Source organism: Coturnix japonica, chromosome 4, assembly GCF_054131305.1.
Source record: "Coturnix japonica strain WE chromosome 4, WE-NBRP24, whole genome shotgun sequence".
NCBI lineage: Eukaryota > Metazoa > Chordata > Aves > Galliformes > Phasianidae > Coturnix > Coturnix japonica.
This window is the reverse complement of record NC_140666.1, coordinates 71,388,047-71,415,029: the sequence shown is the minus strand read 5'-3', so window position 1 is coordinate 71,415,029 and position 26,983 is coordinate 71,388,047. Positions and strand designations below refer to the sequence as shown.

Here is a 26,983-nt window from a genome sequence, read left to right as displayed (position 1 = left end):
AGCACAAAGCCTTGTGTTGTTCTTGCTACTACTGGTTAGCAGTAAGCCAAAACTCTTCAGTTTGCACTCTTAACTGACAAGCAAAGTGTACAAAAACTGCCCAAAACACTGTCATTTCCCTTTACACTGAGTATCTGAAAGTCATTAAGAAGTCATGCTGTTTTCTTCAGTGAGAACCGGGTTTCATCTTCAGCTTGTACATGCAACTCCAGACAGTGGGCTTCTCTGTGCTTTGCCTAAGGGGACAGCTGCTGCCAGCCAGTTACTTTTCTTCATGGGGCTGATGCACGTCTTGTTTGAGAAGATTTGTTGGTTTTATGATTAATCTTTTATTTTATTTTGCACCAAGAAATTGGAATTTGTTTATAATTCAGCTAAAAAGAGTAACAAAGTTCATTCTTATAATTAATATTTGGATAGAGGGAAGTCTGTTCTTCTCAGTACTCTCTTCAGTGGATCCAGATTAATTGTTGGTCATCTTAAAAATTTTATAGAGTTGGCTTAATATTCTGGAGTTATTTGGTACCTTTTAACTTAGTTGTACATTATTAACAAAATATTATTAATGTTCTTATGACAAGCAGTGTTATTGCAATAATAACTTTTATCTCTTTTCTCTGATGAAGGAGAAAGTATCTAGCCCACTACTCAGAATGGGAAGGGATGAGACAAGACTCCTCAAGGACATCTTAATGAATGATTAAAACTAAGTAATGAAGGATAAAAGTTGTATGTTTGAAAAGAGGATGTTTGAAACACAGGCCAAATAACAAATACGGGTAGCTACTGACAAACTTATTGTTTTCTTACATTTTCTCAATTGCACTTACAAAGACTTTGTGTAGATGAGACCCTAATAGGAAAAGAAGACATAAAAGGAGCTTGTAAGGAGTGATTTGGGCAGAGGGGTAATTCATGAGAAGAAGAGCTACAGAAGCAGGTTTAAGGAAAGGGTCTCAGGGCTAAAATAAATAAAATAAGGGTATGGGGTCTACTGTAAAACCACCACCAAAATTAAAAAAACAAAAGCAGCAGGAGAGGTCAGTTCTCAGGTAATTATGTTTGCGACCATTAATGCAATTTATTGTGAGACTTCATTCAGTGCTGACATACTGTGAAGAGTCTTAAAAAGATTTATGGTCATTAAACCTAAAGAATGGTAAAATCAGAGGAGGGTGAGTCAGAAGATGTTCCTTTTTTTGTGTTAGAAGGTTGAATATAGTTTCCTTCCTTCTTAATAGAACATATACCTCCCCTTTCTCTTCTCTCCAAATGGTTTCTTTTAATGCAGACAGGAGAAATAATGAGTGTGTTTGTGTGTGTGTAAATTTCTGAAGGACATCTATAAAATGGAGAAATCCTTTTTTCTGACAATGTAAGCTTTCGGTTGGGGCTTTGAAGCATTTTAATTGCAACTATGTTTTAAAAGGAGGCACAAATATCTTGCTAATATTTTCCATCATAACCTGGAACTGTTCATATGCACGAGAGTTACATTTTAAAATAAGACTGTACACTTAGATAAGATGGTGTCAAGTGCTACTTTCTGTTTATGCAATACAGATGTCATTTGCCTGGCCCTGAATTTTTCCATTTACCCAAAGTGGATTTATAGTATTTTTGGAGAGACGGTTATTTGTACAAGCCAAATTTAAAACAGAAAAATACAGAGGTTCCCTTTTCAATTGAATATCCTGAATGTGAATGCAGTTATTGTTCCTGCTACATTGCTTTTTGGAAGGTGAGCAAAACAGAGACCTTTTCATTTACACAGAGGAATTTAATGTATTACAAACATTTTTGTATCTGGACATTTAAAGCGTATCTGCCAACAGATGTCTGTAAGTGTACCCAATCCCTCTTCTTTCCAAGCTGGCATATACCATCTCCATTTGACCAACTAAAGCATAGAGTGTCATGAAATAGCATGCCTGAAAATCACGTTACCAGCAGAAGTTGGAATTCATTTACTGTTACTTTATCTCTTAATTCAGTGCACTCAACGCATGAGCGCTCTTCCTCCCAGCCCCGTAGCGTGTTGAAGATTTCTGAGTGCATATAAATTGTACATATATAACAACTGCAGGCAGCAGGTTTAGAAGTTAAGTAGCACAAAGTGACGCACTGAGGCCAGCTCTTTGAGCTGGTGGTAGTCAGGGCTAGAAGCCAAGACTCCTGACTGACATCAGCATTTAATGGAGACTCAGAGGATATGTGTGTATTGTTAGTTTGAAACTGTGGAAGGGTGCCAGCCAGGAAGGGGGAGCTGGAAAAGTTCCCAAGCTGGCAGGATCTCCTCAGAGGAAAGGGCAGAAATGATCGTTTGGACATAATATTGTTTGTGTTCAGCATTTTAGAAATACAGCTCTAATGCTGCCACCACAGAACAGACACACTGTGCAGCTATAAGCAGCACATGATGTTCTTGCATTCTTCTTGCCTCGAGTAAACCTAGTTTACATACATAAATTGTAAGTGCTTCTGGTGTTTTTGTAAGGTGCCAAGTTTAAAGCCCAGAGAAAAGATGCCCTTTTTCATGTATGTTCTCCATGCATCATAAGCAGTAGCTTATATCATAGCAGCAGGGAGAATATCTCACCTTTATCGTGCCAATAAACCTTTGAGACCACCACCAAGAGATTTTTCCCTGTTCCCACCACAACCAGCTCAGCTTGGCCGAGGAGCTGCCAGGCCAGACCAGGGCTAAGCACACACCACCGTGCAGCAGCTCTCACATCTGCCCTGCTCAGATACCTCCATTCTCAGTCTGTCAGTAATACAGTAGTGGTGGGCAGGGACATTATGTTTCCTAGGCACGTTCTTTCAGCCTTGTGTTCTAGTCACCTTTTCTAGGTAGGTCTTAATATTCTGAGTTGGTGTTCTGATTCGTTGTTTTCTAATCTTCTCACACAGTGTTCCTCAGCAGTTTGGTTGGTCAGATGAGCGTAGCTTTGGGCAGAGCAAGAAGCTGCATTTGGTGCTTCTTCATCTAACTTTGAGCAGATGAACTGTGTTAGGAAGAAGCGTAGTATGAAGCTGTACTGTTTGGATTTTGCAGATCTCTCTCTCTTTATTTTGTCTCTATGAGGGGATGGAAAATAAAGGGCTTTTTGTTTGACCCAAGCAGATCATTTCCTGTCAAATCCAAGCATTTCTTCCCCTAGTTCTGCATCCTTCCTCCAAACTGAGGAAAATCAATTGTTTTTGTGCAGCCCTACTGCATAGAGCAGGGCTGTGTGCTCAGAGATGGGCGAGCAGAGGAACAGCTGAGCTGAAGACCTTTCTATCAGGGAAGTGGGTCATGTCCCTTCACCTTCTGGAGACTTTCATACTAGTGGAATGCTCTGACTGCTTTCTTACTCTTGAGAGATGCCACCTGGTGTACTGTGTTTGGCTTTAGAGTCCAGGTCCTAAGGAGAGCCACAAGGATGATCGGAGGGCTGGAGTACCTCTCCTATGAACAAAGATTGAGGAAGCTGGGCTTGTTCAGCTTGGAGAGGAGGAGGCTTTGGGAAAACCTCATTATGGCCTCCCAGAACTTAAAGAGGGCTACAGGAAAGCCAGAAAGGGAATCTATCAGGACGCATCATGACAGGACCGCTTTTAAGCTAACAGAGGGTTGATTAAAGTTAGACAGTAGGAAGACATTTTTCGCAATGCAAGTGGTGAGGCGCTGGCACAAGCAGCCCAGAGAAGCTGTGGATGCCCCATCCATCCCTGGAGGCATTCAAGGCTGGGTTGGATGTTGTTCAGCCTTGGAGTAGGGATGGTGCCCACGCTCACAGAAAGTGATCTTTAAGGCCCCTTCCAACCCAAACCTTTCTGCAATCCTGTGACGTTTCTGGAGGTAGGTCCGCCCGTGATTGATGTGAGTTGCTATTAGATAACTTAGAAAAGGTCAACCTGACTAGAAATGTATCATTTCACAGTGGTTTCCAACGGAAGATTTTATTTAGACTTCGATTCTGCCGTACCCTCAGAAAACAATACAGACTATTCATGGGAGCTGTGAATACGGAGTGACTGCGAATTGCTCCAAAGAGCACCGGGCTCGGTTTCGGCTCCCTCCCTCCCCAGCATCCTGCCGAGCCCGGCGCGGGGAGCCCCGGCTCCCTGGAGGAGGCGGAGCGCGGTGGGGGCGGGACGTGGCCCCCGGCCCGGCCCTTCTTTCCCTTCCCTTCTTTTCCTTTCCCTTACCGGCCTGGCCTTGCCCGGCTCTTCCCGCGCCGTCGCCGCCGTGGGCAGCGCTCCGGGCGGGCGGCTTCCGACGCCGCTTTCGGAGGGCGGACGGGGCGCATGAAGGGGACGCGGCAGGCAGCGGGGGGAGCGGCCGGAGCGCGGGGCGTCTGGCTGCCGGGAGGATGTCCCCATTGTTCAGCTGGGTGGCCAAGGTAGGCGGAGGGCACGGCACGGCACAGCACGGCCTGGGGGGGCGGCGGCGGAGCCCTGCTGTTGGCTCGGCTCGGGGCGTGCGGCGAGGGAAAGTTGGTGCGGTTCCGCATCTGGCTGAACGGGCTGGAAGCGGTGCGGAGGGGAAAGCAGCGGTGAAAGCTGCAGGAAGGTGTGCTACGTGCTGGAGTCGCCTCGTGCGTGCTCTGGAATACGTGTAACTGCGCTCCCGCTGCTCGGTTAAAACTTTTTGTGGGTTTTTTTGTTTGTTTTGCTTTGTTTCCACCCCCCCTCCCGTCCTCCTCCTGCAGAATGTATGCACAGCCCTCAGCTGGCCTTTATTCTGCTTACTGAAGTCTGGCAGTGTATGTGAGGTGCTGGCTTTTGCTTCTGAGGTTTCAGTAGTACCTTCCACCACACTTTGTGGAGCTACACATGGATGCAGAGCAGTGGAGGTGGCTTAAACAAATCTGGAACATAGTTTAGAGCTGGTGTTTCAAAAACGTGTTTTTGTTTGCCTCTCCAAAATAGGAGTCATTTTGGATTTAAAATGATATGTATGTTATTCTTTAGTGAGATGCGGCAGAGAGCACAGAGAGGATGGGGTGAGGCAGGCTCTGTGACAGAGGTAGGGGTTCCTCTGAGGAATAACCTGAACAAATAAGGCTAGATCTTGAAGTTAAACTTGTGGATCCTTGTTGAGTTTATAGAGCCTCAGTCCATTGTGCCAGGTGTGTATGGCCAGTTGGCTGTAATGTAGCCCTCTAACACATAGCAGGTGGAATCCCTGCTTTCAGAAGGTGACAGGAGGGAGCACACTACGCCCACATCACATCCATTTAGATTCCAGCAGGGAGGATTTGCTCTCCTCTGTCTTAGAAAGGCATCTGCTTGCTTTTAGCTATGCTCAGAAAAGTGGAAATTTATCCCTTCTGCTTCCTACTGTTTTTGGTTTGTTTGGTTGGTTTTTTTTAAGAACCTGTTTATGTAGCTGCCAGGTGGGGTGTGTGTTAAGCAGTTCCTTCTCCTGTCATCACTGTGCCTCTGTCTCATAGTGATATGCTACTGGAGGGAATGATGCCATGCCAGCAGCCACAAACACGCTGGCCTCATCTGTAGGTAGAGTGATGCAGTGGAGTGAATCCCACAGGACATGCTGTGGGGCAGCCTGTGCCCCTTGCTTGCTGTGAGCGTGTCAGGAGCACAAAGCCACTAGTCAGCAAACAGCAGGCTGGGGGGGCACAGGGCAGAGTCCGTGGTGTGCAGACTTGGCCAAACTTCTGCTGGGGGAAGCAGGGGCTCCTGCAGGAATGCACTCCTGAATTTGTTCTCACAAGTGTTTACCGAGGTTTCAAAACCAGTTATTGCACTGCTGTTTCCTTGCAAGTGGTTAGTGTTGTTCTTTGAATGGCAGCTAATCATCAGGGCTAATTAGGGAGGGAATACTAGGCAGAGTATTGAGAAAATATCAAGTGAGGATTGTGAACAGAGAAAGCTATTCTGCCTGCCAACATATGAGCAGTAAAACTGTAGGAAGTGCTGCTGGATGCTCCTAGCACAACTGCAGGCTGTGCCAGGGCTTGTAAGATGGTGGTCCCTTTCAGAACAGGGAGACACCACAGGGTGTGGGGGAGACGGCCCCATGGAAACAAAGCTGGGCACTGACTGCTCAAAGTATCCCCCACTCAGGAACAAAGTGCTGAGGCTTCAATAGTACCTTCTGCATGCAGGTTCCCTGGCCTGGAGGTACTTACAGGTGAAGTAATGTACCCCCACGTACTGTAAAATCAGTCCTTAGTGCTTGTATAATCATTACCTTTTAATGTGTCTTCATTGCCACTTTTAACCATTAGACTCCTGTCTATGCACGGGCTCCTTAGGGTGAGCTGTGCTATGCTGCAGGCCCGTCCTGGGGCGTGCTGGAGGAGAAGCCCTGCCCAAATCTGTGTGGGTTGATGCTGCCCACCATGGTGGGTAACAACCTTTGAAGCAGTGACTTATTTTAGTCTGCTAAAATTAGTTAAATAAAAAAGGAATCGTTATACCTGTTTTTCCTGCATAGTTCTTTAAAACTAGATAACTGACTTCAGGGAAATCCTTGACTAAGCTCCTAACAATGCAGCTTATTCAAAGTGCAGTCTAGCTTTGGTCAGCTGTAGGCAGACGGCGCAGACACTTTCATAAATAAAGGTCCTTCGATCTTCAGTTCATTGCATTAACTTTCATTCTGCAAATAATACATGGAAATGCAATTTTTAACAAGATATGATGTACTTGCATGCCATCAGTTCACCAGTAGGAGAGAGCAGTATAGCAAGGGTTGCTAAGAGAGCTTCTTCCCATTGTATTTAGTAGAGCTTTACTTTAAGTAAAATGAAGCCCACCAACTTTAGTCCTAGCTATGAGTCTGACTTCATTTTATAATGTAAGATTCTATGCAGAAGCAGCCTCGCAGAAGCCACAGATAAGAATTGACCACTGAATAAATAGAAAGTAAGAAGCAGTTCTTAGCCTAATAAGTTGTATAGATGGACAGTGTGAGTAAGTGTGTGCTCAGGATCTCAGCTACTTAAGCCATTTCTGCATAGCGCATCTTTCTAATTACAGAAAAAAAAGTACCATATACAGTATTAAAGTTTTGCTTAGCTTCACCTTATTTTGTCTACAGCACTATAAGCTAACAAGGTAAAGTAAAGCAAAGTAATGTAAAAGCAAGGTTACATCATCTAGATTAAAGCTTGTTCTGTGATGATGGTGATGCGGTGGATGGATCAGTCCTGGCCAGCTGTCTGTAGCTCTGTTCTTCCCATGCTGCAGGACAGCAGTTCCCACTCATCCTAGGAGGGATCTTGGGCACAGCAGAGCTTCTCATTGCTGCTCCAGGCAACCTGAGAGTGGGACCCCAGCACCAGCAAAAAGCCTGCGGGAGCTGCAGGCTGAATGGCTGATCTTGGAGCTCAGGCTGAGAACCTGATCATTTGGGTTTCTTCTGTGCTGAAAAACAGATTTTAGAGCATATTCACAGTGCGTGTTCTGAAATTGCCAGCACTGAAACAAGAAGTGTTTTTTTTCATAGTCTACTGAAGTAGGATTTGCCTGTGATTTTTCCTCGGTTTAAGAAGATCACAAGGCTTCAAAAAAGAAAATTCCTACACTACTCATTGTGGCAATGCTTGGGTATTTGGATATTTTAAGCGTTACTGGAGTAGTGATGGTAGATGTCAATTGTTTTTATTGCATTTCCTGATGTAATTCAGTGTGCTTTGTTAGAAGTGATCTCGTTGATGTTTAGCCATTCTTGTTATTACTTTTCTGAATGAGTGCCTAATAGGCCTCTAGTGAAGAGTGCATGGGAGTGACAGTTTACTTCATAGCGTAGGTCAGAAACTGCAAATGCAATTAATTTGCCTCTGGAAAAGGATGAGAGACTAAAAATGAGGAAGGGCAAGAAATCCCTCCCCCTCCTTTTCCTCTCTGTTCTGAAAGGCCTATCTTGTCTTTTATTTCTGCTCTGTTTCAGGGTATATCACACTCACTTAGGAGGGTGTTTTGTTTAAGTGTACTGAGTTGGCCTTTCATTCCCACAGTAGCTGAACACCTGTGGGTTTCTTTTATCCCTTAGTGAATGACTTGCTTTTTAGCCAAGATTTGTTCTCTCAAGGAGCCCTCTTCACTGTTCGTTTTCACACTGTCTGCAGCTTCATAAGCTTTGAAGTTTATTAAGCCTGCCTTAGTTTTAAACCCATCTTACTTCTAAGATGATATTTAGAGAAGTGAATTAATGATGGTGGTATCTTGTGGTGTATCTTGCTTAAGGCTGGTGCATTTACCCCTGTTGCCCTGTTTCTAAACATATTTGAATACTTGGATACTGTATCAAAAATCTGAAAAATAAGTGAGAATCAGTGTCAAGGATCAGAACCGAGTGGGTGGGAAGGCTTAAGTGCTGTGCTTCGTCTTGTGGAAGAAATCTCAGAGCTTTGAACACGGGGGGCTGAGCTGGAAGGATGAGACCTCACTTGTCTCCCAGACTGGTTGCTGCTGCATGTATTTCTCCCCATCAGCTTTCGTTTTGGGGTAAAACAATTGTCACCAGCTGACTGCACTCAGATAAGTGCTGATCACCGCCGGAGTTTCACACGCCCGCTGCTCTCTGTATGCCAGTCACTCCTCATCGTCCCTGCGGGGGCTCGGCAATGACTGTGGAATGCACTCAGTGTTTGCAATGAAGTTGGTCCCGCGGTGGAGAAGCTCTTACTCAGCAGATACCTTCTCTTCAGAGCTGCTTCACTTTTATTCTCCCGCTTGCTTATTCGTTCTCTGAATACGAATACGCAGCCTGGTTACACTCCCTTTGCTCACATGCCCCTAACCCCATGGGACAAGTGCAAGATACAAGCAGACTTACGCAGCCCTTATGTGCGTGGCAGTGTCCTCTGTGTCTGCAAAGTGCATTAAGGCTGCTTGAGGTAGCTGACCTTGCTGCTTAATACAGGTCCTGTCCTCCTCAATTCAAAACAAAACATTTAGTCTCCAGCTGAAAACTGCTTGCTTCCCCTCACTGAAAGGCTCTCTGGGAATCAGGGCCATTAGCCGTCTTCACATGGTAAATGTGTTCTGTGCCAAAGTGTAGCAAAAGCACCAGGAGATCCTGCAGGATCAGGGAAGAAGGTTCCCAATCCCATTAGGGGTAGACAGTGCAACTAAGTTCTGATTTTTTTAGTGTATGTATGTGTGGCATGGCAGCTTAACTTTGATTTACGTACGATGATCTAAAGTACTTCTTGAAATCATACTCTGCTTTTTGGAAGACTGATACGATGTGCGGTAGAGATGTTTCTGAGGAAATGAACACAGCAGTTTGACTCTGGGTTCCCCATATAGAAATACCCACGAGGGAAAGGGTGGGCAAAACACTGTTTTGAAGAAGCCATCTCACAGAGCTACAAAATGATTCCAGTTTGTCATTTAGAAGCACTGGTATTTCTGAGATGCCTCTCCTTTAAGAGGATGTTGGTACCTTTTTTTGCCCTGTGCCAGTCAATAAATTCTTATGATATTTGAGTCAAATGATGAGAAACATTTCCTAAAGTTGAAGGAGATGAGGTTTTTTATATGCTATAGAGGCTGATGAGAGGCTTAGCAAGTAAATTCTTTTCTTTCTTTCTTTCTTTCTTTCTTTCTTTCTTTCTTTCTTTCTTTCTTTCTTTCTTTCTTTCTTTCTTTCTTTCTTTCTTTCTTTCTTTCTTTCTTTCTTTCTTTCTTTCTTTCTTTCTTTCCTTTAATGAGAAATCTTTATGGTCTATCTGTTTAAGCTGATGGAAGGTGGGGCTTAAGCTGAAATAGTAATGAAAGAGGGGGAAAAAATAATCTGTGCCTCTGTATTGTTCGGTTTTTGGTTTTCTTTTATAAAGATACACGTGAAAAATATAAAGAACATCTGAAGAGATTTGCTCAACGAGGAGCTTTACAGGCATTTGAGAGGAAGGGAGGGGAAGATCAGCTGGAACTTGGGGAGCTGAGGCAAAGAAAAACGTAACCCCTGAATCTTGCTTTCATCATCGAGTTATTTGTACCGAGTTGCATCTGAATTGGATTTGGTTATTCTTAGTTGATTTACAGTAACAAATTCCGAGATGAATCAGTGCTTAAATACATGAGAATCTCAGGCCTAAGGAGGTTGGCCAGAGTTTCTGGGGGTGTTCAACTTCTGTCTGTCACTAAAAGGAACACTGTGAAGAGAATAACAGCATACATCTCCATCCACTACAAGGATAATGTGCGCTTAAGTGTAAATGTTGATAGTGCTATTCAAAAATGCATTAAATTCACCTTTGCTGAAGTATTTCCTAACTCAGAAGTTGTTGACTTTGGACTTTTTCTTTGTGCCTTTACAGCATCATCAAAAAAAAAGTGTTGGTTTTTATTTTATTTTCTTCCAGGGGGAGTCTTTGATATGCAGTAACCAAACAGGATTTTCAGGTACAGATTGCCTGTGAAATTGCAGGGCTGAGGGGAGCAGACTCTGTGTGCAGTTACGCAGGCACAGTGTCAGCTACTGAAAATGGCAGCGCTGAGCTGAACAGCCTCTTGCATTTTCAAGCAAATATATATATATATTTTAGTTCTTTGTGTTTATTTCGAGGACCTCTGTAACTAAAAGTCATACTTTTATTAGCAAACCAATGGGACCTGTAAACTACCATAGTACCAGTGAGGTGAGTTCCCTGAAGTGCTGACATGGCAATGTAGATGGTTAGTGCTCTATAAATGTTTAATGCTGATTTTTTTTCTTTGGACCTTTTTATAGCTTCCAATCTCCCTAAAAGCAAACCATGGAGAAGGAGTTCTAATAGAAGTGTTTTGATATTTTAGACAGTGATGTGTCAGATATATCTGTCCTTAGAACTCTATTGGTAGTTACCCAGAGCAAACACAGAAGAGCCCAGTCCACTTGTGTATTAGGTGTGGCTGAAATAGCAGCAGTCCCTGTGGCTGACGTCATTCTTTGAGTCAAAGAAAGCAACACGTGCAACGTCTTTCCTTGAAAACTTTTCTTCCTTTCCTTCCTGCTCTCCTTCAGCTTGGTTCTTAGCACGACCCATAGGGAATCATCCTTGTGTCTCCCTCCAGCTTTATGTGGGGACTTTGTTAAGTCAGTGACATCTGTTTTAGAAATGTGGAATGCTTACCACTCGCTTCTGTGTTTCCTTGGTGAGTAAGTGTTTAAGTATAGAATACTTTGGAAACACTGTGAAGGTCAGAATTCAGTCACAGTGAAAGGGGTGTAGCCTTGTGAATTATCCAGCTTAGCTAAATTCAGTGTTTGGTAGTCATCCATTTGATAGTTACCATTCCATTTTCTAAAGGAACCCAGCCTCTTCCAGAGGAAAAAAGAGGGGGGAGGACGGGGGGGTTCCTGGAGGGGGAATGAATAAATAAATAAAAGGAAAATTTACTTCTGGAAGAAACTGGGTAGGTTTAGAATAGCAATCTTGTAGCATCAAACACAGAACAGCAAGAGGAACCAGTTCCATAATCCAGAAGCGCTGCTAAAATCTAACTTCTTGTTCTTAGGTATTTCTAGGATGACGTTCTGGCTTGTCTTAGGGATGGCTGTCAGGAATGAGACTTTAGCTCCATTTGTACTGGGGGCACCTTTTATCAATGTTTTGACAACTTCTGTCCATGTAGGGCTGAATGTGCAGCTTTATCTAAAAAGAGCAGTGACATCTGTGTTTTGCTGTGGGTCATGCAAATTCACTTTTGACTGTCCATGCTTGGCTGCCTTGTCAATCAGCAAAAGCCCAGGCAGGTGCTCTTGGTACAGTAGGTTTTTTAACTTGGCATAATAGGTTTTACATGGTAATGTGTTTATTGTCAACAGGAATTGGAAGCACTTGCTTTTTAGGACAATGATTGCATGATTCTTTGGAGGAAAAATTAGCAAATTCCCCTAATGTGATCTGGCTATATCTTAATGGGGAGGATCTTGAGTAAATAGCTTTCTGTTCATATTGCTGCCTATTAACATTGCGTCAGTAGCTTTCCACAAATGCAGAAAGTCTTTAGGAAAGCACTGCATTGTGGAGTCTTCTTGATAACGATTTAGAAGCTATTTCCAGGGGACTTGGAACCATGACCTGTCCTACTGTAGCTAAATTTCTTCACAAAATGCTGAGCGGTTTTCATTAAAATTGTATAATAAATGTTTTAGTTTGAATAGCCCTGAATAAATAACACTAAGTCAGTACGCTTTCTATGTGTTGGTTGGTTCATAATTCAAAGTAGAGCCTAATTCTGTAGCTTTTTAAGAATTTTCCTGTATGTTCCTAGTTTATTAAGGGTCTTGTTAGGTTTTGGGGGTTATTCAGGTATGTTTTTATACTGGTTTTCCTCCTTTTGCATTCTGCTGCATTAGGAATGACTGCTCAAAATCATTAGCATGAACTGTATTAAACTTCAACCTTTGTTAGTTCTGTAAATTACCTGGCTGTTATGAAGAAGACCATTTGTATAGGAAACAAAGGCTGGCAAATACCTAATTCCAGTTTTCATTTTCAAATGAAGTAAATTTGAAACAAATATGCTATTTGTGATGATTTACAATGTACCTTAGAAACAAAACAAAACAAAAGCACAACCAGCAGCTAGAAACCATATATGTGGATTTCCCAGAGCTATGTAGCTAACAAGGTTTAATAATGTTTGTTGCTCACAGTAACTTGTCACGTGAGAAGGTGACTTAAAATCTAACTACTTTTCTGAGGTGGGAATTGGATTGTTTTCAAGGTGTTCTCCCTTGTGAAGTGGATGTCAGTAGGAAGATTAACTGTTGCTTTCCAGTCTTGCTTATATGTGAGTTGACCTGAGGCAGCTGCAATCTGCTATTACACAACAAAGCAGCAAATCCATGTTTCTCCAAGAGCAAATTGGTTCGCTTGCAATTCGTACCAGTTCAGCAGAATCCTGAAAGAAGCTTATTGCCTTCTGCACTCTGGTTCCCTTGGGGCCTCTATAAGTAAACTTACTGTCTGAAAAAAGGTTCTTCCCATGAAAAACATCACATTCTACCCCAAACTGTCCTAGGGAGGAGGACTGTGGGGCTTTCTCATCCGTCACTTGACTGTGTTGGCAGAGCAAGAGATGCTGTTTAACTCTGTTGCAAGTAGAGCAACACAGATTAACTTGGACATTGCGCCAGTCAAAGTTGTTCATAGCATTTCCTTCCCCAGTGAAACTTCCATATAAAACTCTGTAGGAGGAGGGGGACTTCTGATTCTCATTTGAATCAGCTGCCTAAGAGGCTTGTATTAGAAGTAACTTCAGTTGTAATGAGGATATATGACAACTCAAGTTTTCTTCACTTCTTGTTCGTAGTTTGGATATTGCTAAAAGAGACAGAACAATTTGAGGCTCATTATTGTTTGAAATTTGCCCTATTTTGCCAGTTGTACCTACTTTGTTAACTGCAATAAAAGCTTGAGAGCCAATGAAACAGGGAGATAACCTGATTTCTGTTGTGCTATTGGAATTTAACCTGATGGTTTTCTTTCTCCCCCAAAAATGTTCTCAGTAACACATTTCCTGTTTTAAATTCTGTTGTTTTTTACATTTCAGTTACAAAATAAAAAGTAAAAAACCTGTTCTGAAAACTTTCAAGTGTCACCACTGACTCTTTCCATTTATAACCATCTAAGAATAGGATTCCTCCTGTTACCCATCCTGAGCCTCCAGCTCTGCCTTAAGCCTTTCTCAACCCTGTAAGTGAGTTGCCTCCACTACCAAAAATAATAAGATTTAATGTCTGTTTATAATGAATGAGCGCAGGTGTTTCTAGCTATTGCTTTACAACTGTTATTGCCCTCATGCTAAGTAGTCACTTTGTGAAATGTGGGCCGGGAATCCTTCAGGTATAACCACTAGTGACTGTTACATCTTCAATTGTCATTTCATTTGTAAAATTGTATGGTAAGAAAACTTTGAAACAAATGATGGGGAAGGTAGTGCTGTGGATATGTTAACCTGTTACTTGAAATACCTGTTGACTTGCTTTAAAAAAAAAGGACTTTCAAATGTGTCAACAAAATGATGCATCTCACAGGGAGGAAACACCACCACTAATAGATTGGTCCAGTTTTGCTAGAACATTGAGTACAGTTATGCTCTATTTCTGAACTTGTTTACGATAATCTATAAAAGCTTTCTGCAGATCCTGTTTTTTAGAAAGGAATTTTGTGTGTTGTGTGTGTCTATTTAAATTGAGTGGAATGTTCTCCAAATGGTCTTACTCTGCCAAAGTGTAACTATTTCCATTAGTCTAAGGAGCTACAAAGAGGCTTCTGAAGATGAGATTTGTCTGTGATAAAGCAAACGTGATAGAGTCAGCATGCCATGCATGATCTGTCTGTCTGCTATAGTTGGCAATTTGTGAACCCATAGGAAGTATTGTCACACTTCTGACTTGGATGATAACATGTTAACTGTAAGGGCCATGGGCTATGTGGAGCTCCACTCTTGGTGGTAGCTGTGTCACTTGCTTCCAAGTGTGCTAGTATTACTCAGCCACCAGTCGCCAGGTCGAAAGGGTCTAGATTTATGCAGATGACTCTTTTCTGCCCCATACAGAACATTTTTAGTGCATTCTTCTTCATCAGCTTCCTGCATACATCCTGGAAAAACTTGAGTCAGCCCCAGCGCTCTGTGTAATGCCCATTCAAGTACTAACAAAGCAAACCACACCTACAGGTAGATGATGCTGCCCATTATTGATCATTGTTATGCTGCTTCCCTTCTGCTTTGAACCCATGCAGTTAAAACTGACTTCTGGTGGTGGTAGGTGCAGAACCGTGAGATACAGTAATATACACAGCTGGTAAAGTTGCTGAAAGAAGCAAGTTAGTTGTTAATAAGATGAGTAGAGTGCGTACAGTGGTAAGATTTTGGGTCAAACACTTTGAGACATGAAATCATGGAGCAAAGGTGATTCCATGCACCCACAGATTTGAAGTCCTTGGCACAAATGCTGCTTTGATGGGAACCACAGCGTGCTTACGTACATAAAAATAAAGTGGTGGAAGCTTGGAAGGCATTGTCGTCATCCAGGGCATAGAGGAACTGTAAACTTTCTGCCTCTCTTTCTGTATTAAATCTTAGTGGGAGGCATAAAAGTCAGCAAATAGTAGAAGAAAGCTGGTAATTAAAGTAGTCCAAAGAACTGAACATTTGAAAAATAAGAGTTGAAGTTAGTGACTAGAGAAAGTCATTGAGGTCAAGGGAGCTGTAGAGCAGATTCCAGGCAGTCTAATGAAATGCCATGAAGTCACTTAAGATAAGACCTGAATATAAAAGGTCTTTCACTAAAATGAAAATGAACTTGAAAAGTTTATCTTATCTACCTTTAACTTATGTTAAAATGTAAGGAAATTCTATTGTTTTGAATTTGTCTTTTTAAAGTTTTGGTGGGAGATTAAAGACTGTAGTTGTTCTATGTGTTTAACCAGATAATGAGCTAAATACAAGTAGGCGAGACTTGTCACAGAGGAAATCCTGGCTGATGATGCCATGACTTGTGGAAGCAGTAGGTTTCTCCTTGGGACCAGGAGCCTATGGGGTTGGGTAACAGCACCTTCAGAAGTTGCTTCCATATTAAATTATTCAGTGATTCTATAAGAAATAACTCTGCAGTCTCACAGCATTTTTTTAAATCAGTGAAATCTATAAATTAACACACTTCAGATCTAAAAAGGATAAGATTCACGTCCACTGAGTGGGAAAAAAAAAACAAAAAAACAACAGTTCAAAAAAAGGTCATTGACCACTATTGGTGATTTAGGAAGTGCTCTGTTTAAAGTATGTTGAAAGCAAACCTATTGCTTTTCAGTCAATACCAGACTCCTAAAATAAAAGATTTCTTGCAGTCTTTTTAAAAATGCAAATAAAAATATGAAATAGCAGAGTATTTTTATACCTCTGTAGTTACAAAAACTTTGTTGCATCTAAGATCATCCCAACTTTTTCTTTTTTTCTTCTCCCCCCCCCTCCCCCAGTCCTGGCCAGCTGGTATGTTATGGTTCCCCTACTGTGGCATGCTTTGTTTTTACACCTACCGTGTACTAAAGAAACAGGGACTCTTTTCTTAGTCCAGTCTTTTTTTACTTAAAGGCAGCCATCACATTCATCTGTGCAAGCTTACAGATGATTGTTCTCATGCTTTGGTGCATGGCATAGGAGCTGACCAACACACAAATCGGCATCAGGAAGTTATAGATATGGCTTGCGTGATTACCCAAGAATCAAATCAAAAGAGCACTCAATGTTTGAGTTCTGTGCTTTGCTTTTGAAAACTAAACATTCTAATCATAGCAGAAATAACTTTAAAAAAAAATTATAGTCTCAGCAGTCATTGTTAGTTTTAGAGGTAAGAAACTCCTCCTTTGGTTCATTTTCAGCTGTACTTTCAGTTCATTGGTCCTGTTTGGTTCATGAGGAGGTCTGTTTGGTAAAGTTTGAGCATGGCTTATGTTGTTGTTCTGTGCTTATTTTGGTGGTTTCAGGGAAGCAATTTTAGGTAGTCGTGAATAATTTTTAGGGAAATAATTTTAGGTTACCAGAAGTTGTTTTTCTGCTTATGGGAATAATCTTTACCACTAAATACATATTTATACTGAGAAATAAATCAGAAAACACTTAAGAATAGAATTATTCTAGAAGACAGAATTTATGCAGAAAAAGGAAATCATACATGTCAGCAACAGACTTCTGCCACAGATGAGTAGACACAATTAGTCGTGTGTCTGTAGAGATAGTGGTATCCAGCCCCCCAGGCTGAGATGGGAAGGGCCTGTTTTCTGGAGGGCATCTTGTTGGGCCTCCTGGTCACGATAGGGTCAGTTGGAGCAGGATACTCAGGGCAGTGTGCTGTCAGGCTTTGAGTATCACAGTGGCTGGGGACTGTGACCTCTCTAGGCAACCTGTGCTGATGTGTGGCCACCCTTCCAATCAAAAAGATTTTTTCTTATGTTCAGGTGGAATTTCCTGTATTTCAGCTTGTGTGCATTGCCTCTTTTCACTGGGTACCATGAGAAGAGGTAACTTTTCTTGGAAGGGCTAATTCTTGAAAATCAACCAGCAACCGTAGATTCCACTTCCTTCCACTGCAGTATCCCATGGAATTCTTCCAGTCAGAGCCATGAGCTGGCCCAGGTCTGCTCTTCTGGAGTACAGGGTTGTAGAATCATAGACTCGTCTAGGTTGGAAACGACCTTCAAGATCAGCAAGTCCAACCTTACCTGTCTTATCACTACACTGTGTCCTTCATTTGCACATCTCTCGAATACCTTCAGGACTTGGGACACCACGACTTCCCTGAGCAGCCCGTTCCTATGCTTGACCAGTCTATGAAGAAATTCTTACTAACTTCCAATCTAGATCTTCCTGGTGCAATTTAAGACCATTTCCTCATGTCCTGTCGCTTAGGATCATGGAATCATCAGCACTGGAAAGGGCCTCCAAGATCATGTGATCATGTCTGCCCTGTTCCGTCATCTCACAGGCCTTAAGTTCATCATTTCATGGTCAATGCAGTGAAGGCTGCTCCCAAACTTCTCCTCTTGAACTGCCCAGTGATGTGATTTTTAATCTGGAAAAAATTCATCTGTGATAGATAAACATTTGCCAGGATAGAGCCTTGTGGTTTATTTTAAGAATTAAAAATAGATACATTTAATTTACACATCACAGATTTATTCTTTGCCCATTTTAAAATACATTTACTTACTGTCCATGTACTCTGCATCTAGGTCTGTTTGCTGAGGGAGCCAGTGTCAGAGAAGCACAAAACGTGTTCATTCTTCATTTCCAGATAACTTCATAAAAGGCCTGGAATTGTACAGGAGGGTGAAAAGAGCACAGGCTTTGGTGAGCAAGAGCAGTTCCAGGAAAAAAAAATGTTTTGTTCTTTTCTTATTCACCACAGCATCTTGTCCTCATTAATGAAAAGAGGTGAACATCTAATGTAGGCAAGTGTCACGTGAACTGGAGGTGGTGACTTGCTGCTTCTGCTATGGCAATGTTGCACTGATTGCCTAATGGTAAATATTGGTTTCATCAGCAGGCCCACTAGGTCTTTTCATCCTAATATGTTATGTGGCTAAAAAACTGTGAGGTGAATAGAACTGAAGTGGACTTTGAGCTGACTACGGAGCAAGTGCATGTTGTTTGAGATAATAAAAGTTTGTTATACCATTAAGTTTTTCTTTTATATGATTAAAAAATGAAGCACAAAGCTGCCTGAGCATCCTCCTGCAGCCGTGACCCTGCATTTACCTTCCCCTTTGTCCTGGCTACGGGATCAGCTGATGGTTCAAGGGTGAGGCAATGCTTCCTGAGTCAGGCTGGGTATTTCATCACCTCTTGTTTGAAATCTAACTATATGTATTGTGTGATTCCTTGTTTGTTCAAATGATCACGCTGAAGTCTTTGTGAGCACCTGTAGTACACAGTTTTTATTGTGTAGGCTTTTTTTTTTTTCCCCTCTGAGTCCTTTGCTGTTTCCTCTGTTGATTTATGTACATTGTTGTGTTATGATAAGCCATAGAAATGTCTGAAGCAGATGGAGGTTGCATCTCCAGTGCATTCTGTAGGCTCCGAGATGCCTTCTTTCCCAGGGAAGATGGCTTCCCCAGATTTTAGTCTGCTGCTCCCTAGCTTCCTTCTGTGCTGTCTGCAGCCAAACACTTGTAAAGTAAGCTGTCAATTCTTTGATGGGGGAAGTCCACACTTGGTGTGACCTTGTTCTCAAAGTAATTTGGGGGGAATTAACAAACTGGCAGAATTCTCTACTGTAGCCAATGGTCATGACCCTGTGGCAGCAGCACGTGCTGCAGAGGGACCTTTGTCTCAGGTGAATCAGAACAGTTCAACATCACCAGACACCAGCAATGCTCTTCTGATAACACGTAGGTGATGCTGAACTCTTGATGGGGAAACAAATGGGCAACTAATCTAGTCAGTGTCTTATTATAAAATAGATCTGTTGGAGAAATACAGGATCGTTTTGGGTTGGTCTTTCAGAAAGTAAAAACAGTTAAGAACACTTACAGCAGGGAGCCCCTCTTAGTGTTGCAACTTGCTTGTCATGAAGCACAAGATGCTAATTTTGTGGATTTGTTTTTCCTCTTACAGGTGCCTGAGATTATAAGTTCTATTCGACAAGCTGGAAAAATTGCTCGTCAAGAAGAGTTTCAGAATAATCTTTCAGATATTGAAGACCCTTTTGCCAAAAAGTTTGAGGTTCTGTTCTGTGGTCGTGTGACTGTAGCACATAAAAATGCACCCCCAGCTCTCATAGATGAATGCATCGAAAAATTTAATCATGCGAGTTGTACAAAAAAATCTGATTCCAACTCCTCATCCCAACAACATGAAACTGCCAATAACTCCGGAGGCTTCTCTTTCAGCAACAAATTTCGGTCTGTCTTCCAGCCCTTGATGGGTGAAGAGGAGGAGAAAAGGCCAATTAGGAAATCCTTTTCCCAACCTGGACTTCGTTCCCTGGCTTTTAAGAAGGATTTTCAAGAGGGAAGCCATAGGAGTAACAGCTTTGTCAGGTCTTTTGAAGAAGATGCCATTTCGCTAAACCTAAAAAGTCAACTTATCTATGGACACAGTGTTGTGCAGCCAACAGACATTGCAGAAAACAGGACAATGTTGTTTACGGTAAAGCAAGATTTGCAGCTAATGGTGGTGTTCTCACATCTTGGAGTTTGGAATGACAAACAGCAGGGCTTTTTTTCTTGCAGATGGCAGTTACTTCTTTAATAACTTAATTGCAGTTACCAGAGCTAAAACTAAACTTGCCTACTTCTTTATAAAGTGTTACTTGTCAGTATAAATTATTTTATAGCAAAATAGCTTTGTTCTACATAATTTAAAACAGCACTATCTAACAAGTTGGGCCTCTAAAGACAACCTTCTAGAGCACAGAAGGAAGTTAGATTCTAGTTACACAATTGCAACAGAGCATGTGTAGTTACTCTGGCTATTAACAGAAGATATAAATTTACAGGTGAATGAATTACTTGCAACTAGGGCAGAAGGAATAAACCATGATGTGGGCTAATAGAATTTATGTCCTGTGACAAGCAGGACAGCAGCATAATTTTTGAAGGCTTTCCAGCTTCCTAATGTCTGTATAATAATGCAGAAATATAGTGACTCCCTCCCATACTCCACACTACATATGCTGTTGTCTTGCTTTTCTGTGGCTTACCATGATGGGTAAGCAGTGAAAGCATCTTTTCAAGACCTTAGAAAGAAGTAACAGTTTGTGCTATATATTCCTTCTTGTAATCCTTCTGATTGATAATTTACTTATCATGTTGTGTATTACATAATATCTTGGAATGCAAATCTGGAGCTGACCGTACTGCAGCTGTCTGTTATGAGCTCATCTCAGATCTGTCGGCTACTTTTGGGGGTGGGAGTTTTTAGGAACAGTAACAGCATTTTTTAGGAGGAAAGGAAGAGAGCTGCTGCTAGAATGAAGATTGCCAAAGTTGTATGTCTGTAAAAGGTAACATTAAGAGATGTAGTTAGCAATACGTGGTTAAAAACTTCAGTTTACTTGTGTCAGGCTGGTAGCAGAGAGAGGAATGGAAGAAGATGGAGTGAAATTTTGTGCTTTAGTAAAAACAATTCCATCTTTACCTTTTCCTGAGCAGATATTTCACACAGAAGATGTGAATGCCCCTTATAATAAGATAATAGTAATAATTCCATTATTAATTCACATACCTATTTTAGAATCAGGAAGATTAGAGATGGGCATATTTGAGTCCAGGTCCTCTTGCTCCAGTGAGTACATTTTTACATTATATTAAACAGATACAGCAGTTCTTGGAGAGGCATGCAGCTCCAGCTTGGACATAACATCAGTCACCTTCTGATAGCCTCATTTACAAATTGTGCAGCTTTGCTGCTCTGACTTTCTGTCTCAGTTTGCTTTTTTGCCTGGAAATATATTGTTTTGGTATGCCCCGTTGTGGTTATTTTGCCATTTAGCTGGCCTGAAATTAGCTAAATATAAGGAAGTAAAGTAACCCTGCTTTGTGACCCTTGAGCTTGTGGTGTAGCTGGGTCCATGGATAGCCCCCACATTCATCAGTTTTTGAGTATGCCTATGACATGCACAGGTTTTCATCTTTGCTCATCAGTTAGTGTGTGGCTACATAAGAAATGATCACAAGTAACTACATAGTCAGAGAAAAACAATTGTTTGTATCTTCTCAGTCAAAGAAATTTCATTTTTTCCCAAACCTGTAAGAGAGTCTGGTCTATGAGGTGTGAAAAATGTTTGGATCAGCCATCTGCTAACTCTCTTGACCTGGTTCATAGAATCATAGAATTACTCAGGTTGGAAAAGACCTCAAAGATCATCAAGTCCAACCGCAGCCTAACCATCGTACCCTAACTCTAACAACCCTCTGCTAAATCACTGCTTCCCTAGCCATTCTCTTTGGCTTTTTTGTTTGTTTTGTTTTAATAGTATTCAGCTCATTTCTGATGATTTCCACTGCTCTGTGACCAAATATGAAAGGCATTTTTGGGGTTGTGCTAAGAGTGAGTCTCAGGAAGGGGAAGGCAGAGGGGTTGGCTCCTGAATAGGCATGAGAAGGAATAACCCTTAAAAAACCCACGTGGTCAGCCCTGTGGACCCTGAAGAAAACCAGTAGGCTATCAGGGAAAATGGTTGTGTTGGGCTGAAGTGAAGGAGGAGGTGGAAGGCAAATATGCAGGGCTGCTCTTAGATACCATGAGGTGGCACATCTCACTCTGTCCTTTCACACGCAGGATTCTCCCTCCCACATCTTCATGAAGTTGCAGGTGTATTGGTGACACTGATTCTTTGGGGTTTAATATGTGTTGAAGCTTCAGCAAGTTTGTCTAAGTCAAGCTGTGAATGGATCAGGATTCTTTTTTAAAATCTAATACAAGACTTAGCAGACTTTATGATGTGCTGGGAAGTGTTAGAAGTCTGAACATAATCTGTTAAAATATTAGAAAGTTAATGCTGAGAGTTGAGAAACAATAAAATATAAACCTTATAAAAAGCCTTCAACCATCAAAAGTTTGCATCAGCTCTTGAGTCACTGCTGTGCAAATGGCCTACAGATTAGAAGATACACTCCAGTAACTTCATTTTTATGGTTAGAGCCTTTAAATTAGACGTTGTGAGTATCTTAAATAAATAAAATCCAACTCCTTCTTCCCTCCAGTAAGAAAATAAATGGAGTGGAATACAGCCAGAGACACACATATGGGTTTAAATTTGGGGGGATTTTGTTCAGTAGCTTTTGTAATATGGTGTGTGCCAAGGCTGTAGAAACTAAGACAAGAGTGTTAATACAATTTCTCAGTGTGAAATGAATTGCTTGTGGTATAACATTACAGTCATCTAATTAATCACTGTTCTCAATCTCATGTTTCAAATGTGAAATTAAATCAGATTTCAGTAGCGTGCAGTGCTCTAAATGCCAAACAAATGTTGTTTATTCTTTCCTTATTGAGTAATAATTCACTAAGTGGTTTAAAAGTACAGCTAGAATAAAGTTAGAGATTTTGTCCAGGAAATAATTTTGTAATGAGAAAAAAAGTAATTCTAATGTTACTTGTTACCATTTTGTTGTTTTTTATTTATGTTTTTAATTAGATTGGCCAGTCTGAAGTTTACCTCATCAGTCCTGACACAAAAAAAGTAGCTATTGAGAAAAGCTTTAAAGAAATATCGTTTTGTTCTCAGGTAAGATTGGGCGTGTATTCTTTCTAAAAGTAAATAAATAAATAAGAAATGTGTATATATTCTGCACTTTCTATATGTTCTCTGCTTGTGAATCCTTATGTATTTCTCTCCAAGCTTTTCAAATGGCTTCTTGCCCACATGATTGCAGTAATTGCTGTTTACAAGTAATGCTGTCAGACTGTCATTCTTTCCTTGTGTTTTGCATTGTAATTTCTGAGATAAAGGCTCACTTCCCTGTCTGCTGGATGAATAATACAAGTTAGAAGAAACAACTTGCTAATCTCTGGCTGCCATTTCAGCAGGCTTTATTGACAGTTATGCAAATCTGTGATTTTCTGAGTTGTATCACTGTAGTTTTCAAGGACTGACAGTGAGAGGGGACAAAGAGTTTATGAGTTCTCTGAAAAATAGCTCTAAATCTAATTTTCAAGAGCATAAATTATATGTGAGTAAAAGACAACAGTCTGCAGTGCAGAGATAGTGTGTGTGTTGCAGTGAGAGAAGGCATATTTCAGAGCTTCCTCGTACTTATGCTATTTTGCACTTTCTTACTTGCATGGAGGCATTCTCCTCAGTGCTTTGCAGTCAAAATAGTTAGAGGATATCTTGCTGGAAGGTTTGCAGTAGGTTTATGTACGCATTTTTAAATGTTAGGACTATTATTTGCTATAATTCTAGCTTATTTGTTTTGTGATATTTTTTTTCTTAATAAACTGATGAGGAAAGCTTTCATCATTAGATATATATGTACCTATTCTAAAAATTTCAGAGTAAATTCACTAGTTTGCATGATGTCAGATCAAGAGCTTTGAAGAGAACCCCTTGATCGCAGAAAGAAATCGTTATCCCCATGTTCCCTTCAGCCCTTTCCCTAGGCAGCAGTTAGTGAGACAGACTTCATGCCATGCCCTGCAGGCCGGCAGACTCTCATGCCTTTCAGGGAAGTAGGAGGCAGGTCTGATTAAGTCAGTCCCTCCTGTCTGAAGCATGAGTGGTTGGGCAGATCCTGTGTTAGCTCGATGAGTGTAGATCCTGTGCTGCAGATCCAAGGGCTTTTACCCTAAGAATGCAAATTTCAGAAGAATAACCAGAACTATCTTACCTATTTATCTTGGTTGTACGAGAGCCTTCTTAATTAACCTTTTCTTGGAGGCACTGGAGATAAATTATAGGGGAACTCAGAACCAGTGCATAATTTCCAGAATGTCCAGAATATCTCACCAGTAAGATATTAGAAATAGTAGGAAGAAGTATGTGAGCCTAGGGCAGTGTCAGAGATTGCTGGTCTGAAACAGTTGAGAGCAATTGCTTGTTGCTGGTACCTTGCAATTCTGTGAGCAGGGCTGTGATCCCAGGTAGGCTTCCTCCACTGCAGGTTTTCAGGAGATTGGGTTTCAGGAGAAGGACCATGGGCAGGGTTGTTAAAGAAAGGGCACAGAAATGTGTATCAGCCCTTTTGTGCCTCCCTAAAGTGCTTTAGCTTGGTCACCCAGTGGAGCTAGAGCCAGAGAAACTGAGGAATTGATATTATTTCAGTGTCCTGATCTGTTTGTTCTCGTGGTATATTAATGCTTGATGTTTGTGTGATAAAGCCTTTGTTGTCTATGTGTAAACATCACATTCTGAGAAACTGGGTGTTTATATGTATCATATTCCTTTATTCAGCTGTCATGCTTTGAGGGTTTATTGTTAGTATATTGAATGATGAAATGTTTGAGTTGCTGGAGAGTGTGTGATGCTACTGTGGCGTGCATCATAAGGTTTAACCACAAATTGTGCGCTAAGGAGACATGCACAGGTATGACCTGATCTCACTCATCTGGAAATCATTTCCTAAAAGAAAAAAAATCCCAGCAACTGAGTAACTTCCTTAGCATTTTAGCAGGAGGCAATGCTTGTCTACTGTACAAGTAGATTACACCTGACATTGCATGCCTTTTAGAAGCAATAATGTTTCCGTGATTCATTTTTTATACATTAAACCATTTTCATTTGTAAATAGCCAGGCTTTTAGACTTAATTTATATATGTGTATCGATTTTTCACTGTTGCTATATTTGCTCTTACAAATGTAAAACAATTGTGTCTACTTAAGCAAAAGGGAAAAAGGATAGAGCAAGCCTTCCTCCAGTGCTGTCTCCAACGTTAAGTAAAATACATATTGAGTAGTATTTCTTTATCCTTGTGAGTGTTTTCCAGTGGATCTATAACCGACCCCATTTGCAATAAAACGAAGCATCTTACAAGTGAAATTTTAGAAAGTGATGAGGGTTCCGTAACAGAGGAGACTTTTTAAAATGACCTTATGACTTTAATGTAGCTGCAACATAGATACGTGATGTATTTGCTATCCTTTTGTCCTTACGTGCTTTTTTTAATAGGAAAAAAAAACAGATACAAAACACTTAAATGGACTACTTTATTCCTGTTATTTTTGTGGTAGGGAATTAGACACGTGGATCACTTTGGATTCATCTGCAGAGAGTCTTCAGAAAATGGAGGCTTCCACTTTGTTTGCTACGTGTTTCAGTGTGCAGATGAAGCACTGGTAAGTGAAAGAAGAGAGACCTAATGTCATCTTGTTCTATATTTTCCTGAAAATCATCTATGTTATGGCTGTGCTTCTGTGCTATGGGTCAGTCTGGTGCCTCACAACTGCAGTAGGCTTTAGTTTTTGTGGGTTTTTTTTTGTTGTTGTTGTTTTTTTCATAGAGTCATAGAATGGTCTGGGTTGAAAAGGACCATTATCTAGCTTCAGCCACCCTGCTATGTGCAGGGTTGCCAGCCACCAGGCCAGGCTGCCCAGAGCCACATCCAGCCTGGTCTTGAATGCTTTCAGGGATGGGGCATCCACAACCTCCTTGGGCAACCTGTTTCAGTGTGTCACCACCCTGTATGAAAAGAATTCCTCCTAATATCTAACCTAAACTTCCTCTGTCTCAGCTTAAGACTATTCCCCCTTGTCCTTTCACTATCTATCCTTGTAAACAGTGATTCTCCTTCCAGTTTATATGCTCCCTTCAAATATTGGAAGGTCACAATGAGGTCTACTCTGTTTTAATCATATACAAGAAAATATTTCCAGATAGAAGCAGTGTCTATTACTATACCACAAAAATAAAAGTTGTTAGCCTGGAAGAAATGGCTTCACAATAAGTTTTTTTTGTGCTTATGAGTTCCTGTGCTGTTTCTTTGCATAAACAACTCCTCTTTGCTTCATGTACGCACCTTCCCAAACAGCAGTGTTATTCTGAATGACAGTTGGGTTTGTGTTAGGGAAAAGAGAAGCTCTGTGAAGAAGTGAAATTGTTCATTTGCACTATGTTCTTTTTCAGGTTGATGAAATCATGATGACATTGAAACAGGCTTTTACTGTAGCTGCTGTGCAACAAACTTCCAAGGCACAACCCCAGCTCTGCGAAACGTGTCCTCTGCAAAGCTTGCATAAACTCTGTGAAAAGATAGAAGGTGGGGTTTAAATAATTCTATGGTCAGTTGTTTGGCTTTGTTATTTTTTCCTAACAATTTCATTGGTGGACTGTCTTATGTGTGAAACGGTAGGGAAGTGAATGCTTAAATAGAACTTTAGATGTGGGGGAAGAAAAATGGAGCACGAGTCTCCCTTATACAGAGAACTGTTGTATAAAGTTATCTGCAGCCTAGTAAGAACTTTCAAATCATCTAAGCTCTCGTCTTGTATTTCACTTGATTTTTGAAAACAAATTAACAGTTTAAATGTGAATGAATTGCAAGTAGCCAAGCACAGTTAGCTATACTAATACAGCAAATTGCAGGTAAGAAACCTCTCAAGTATACATACTGCAATAACCTGCCGTCCTGTTGAATCTGGTTAGGTAATGGCATTACAGAGCCACTAAGTATGAATCATTGAGTTTTGAATTTGCATGTTTGTGTTAATCTGTGCTCCCTTGTGAAAAGCAATTATAGCCTAGAAAACAAGTTTAAGACCAAAGAACAAAACAGATAATTATTTGCATTTCAGCAAATTTCACCATTAGGCTTTGTTCATTTAAATGATTTCTGGGGTGATTAGAGGGCAACAGTAGCTTACTGGATCACAGAAGTAGCTTGATGGGCTAAAAACCATCCGGTATTAATTTTGATGAAATTGGAGGACCTCCAAAACCACTTTGAACTCTGTTTTGGCCTTCAGCTAGCAATCAGTTTTTGGGAGAATTCTTCAGTGCAAAGGAATCTTAATGTCTTTAATTGTATCACCTGCTTCTGAAGGAAAAACACTATGATCAGAAACTGAAGTACAAAATACTGTTG

The 26,983-nt window shown here is 41.1% G+C and overlaps 1 protein-coding gene and 1 long non-coding RNA gene across 17 annotated transcripts in view; one reads left to right on the top strand and one right to left on the bottom strand.

Annotated features, from left to right (window-relative positions):
- TBC1D1 (TBC1 domain family member 1) overlaps nucleotides 1-26,983 on the top strand; it is an 89,658-nt gene that overhangs the window by 22,142 nt on the left and 40,533 nt on the right. For 12 of the 16 annotated variants that reach the window (XM_015862495.3, XM_085545577.1, XM_015862491.3 and 9 more), the window contains 4 exons: nucleotides 19,075-19,608; nucleotides 22,601-22,690; nucleotides 25,134-25,238; nucleotides 26,026-26,158. In XM_015862495.3, coding sequence (XP_015717981.1) covers nucleotides 19,075-19,608; nucleotides 22,601-22,690; nucleotides 25,134-25,238; nucleotides 26,026-26,158 — 862 coding nt within the window. Of the gene's footprint in view, nucleotides 1-4,140; nucleotides 4,392-19,074; nucleotides 19,609-22,600; nucleotides 22,691-25,133; nucleotides 25,239-26,025; nucleotides 26,159-26,983 lie in introns of those variants that run through there. The other 4 variants (XM_085545584.1, XM_085545582.1, XM_015862497.3 and 1 more) reach the window with 2 other exon arrangements.
- Nucleotides 16,591-17,902, bottom strand: LOC146761128 (uncharacterized). Its single transcript, XR_014945464.1, has 2 exons — nucleotides 17,669-17,902; nucleotides 16,591-17,530 (listed from the first exon to the last, which is right to left on the bottom strand). It is a non-coding gene; the product is annotated as an uncharacterized LOC146761128 (long non-coding RNA).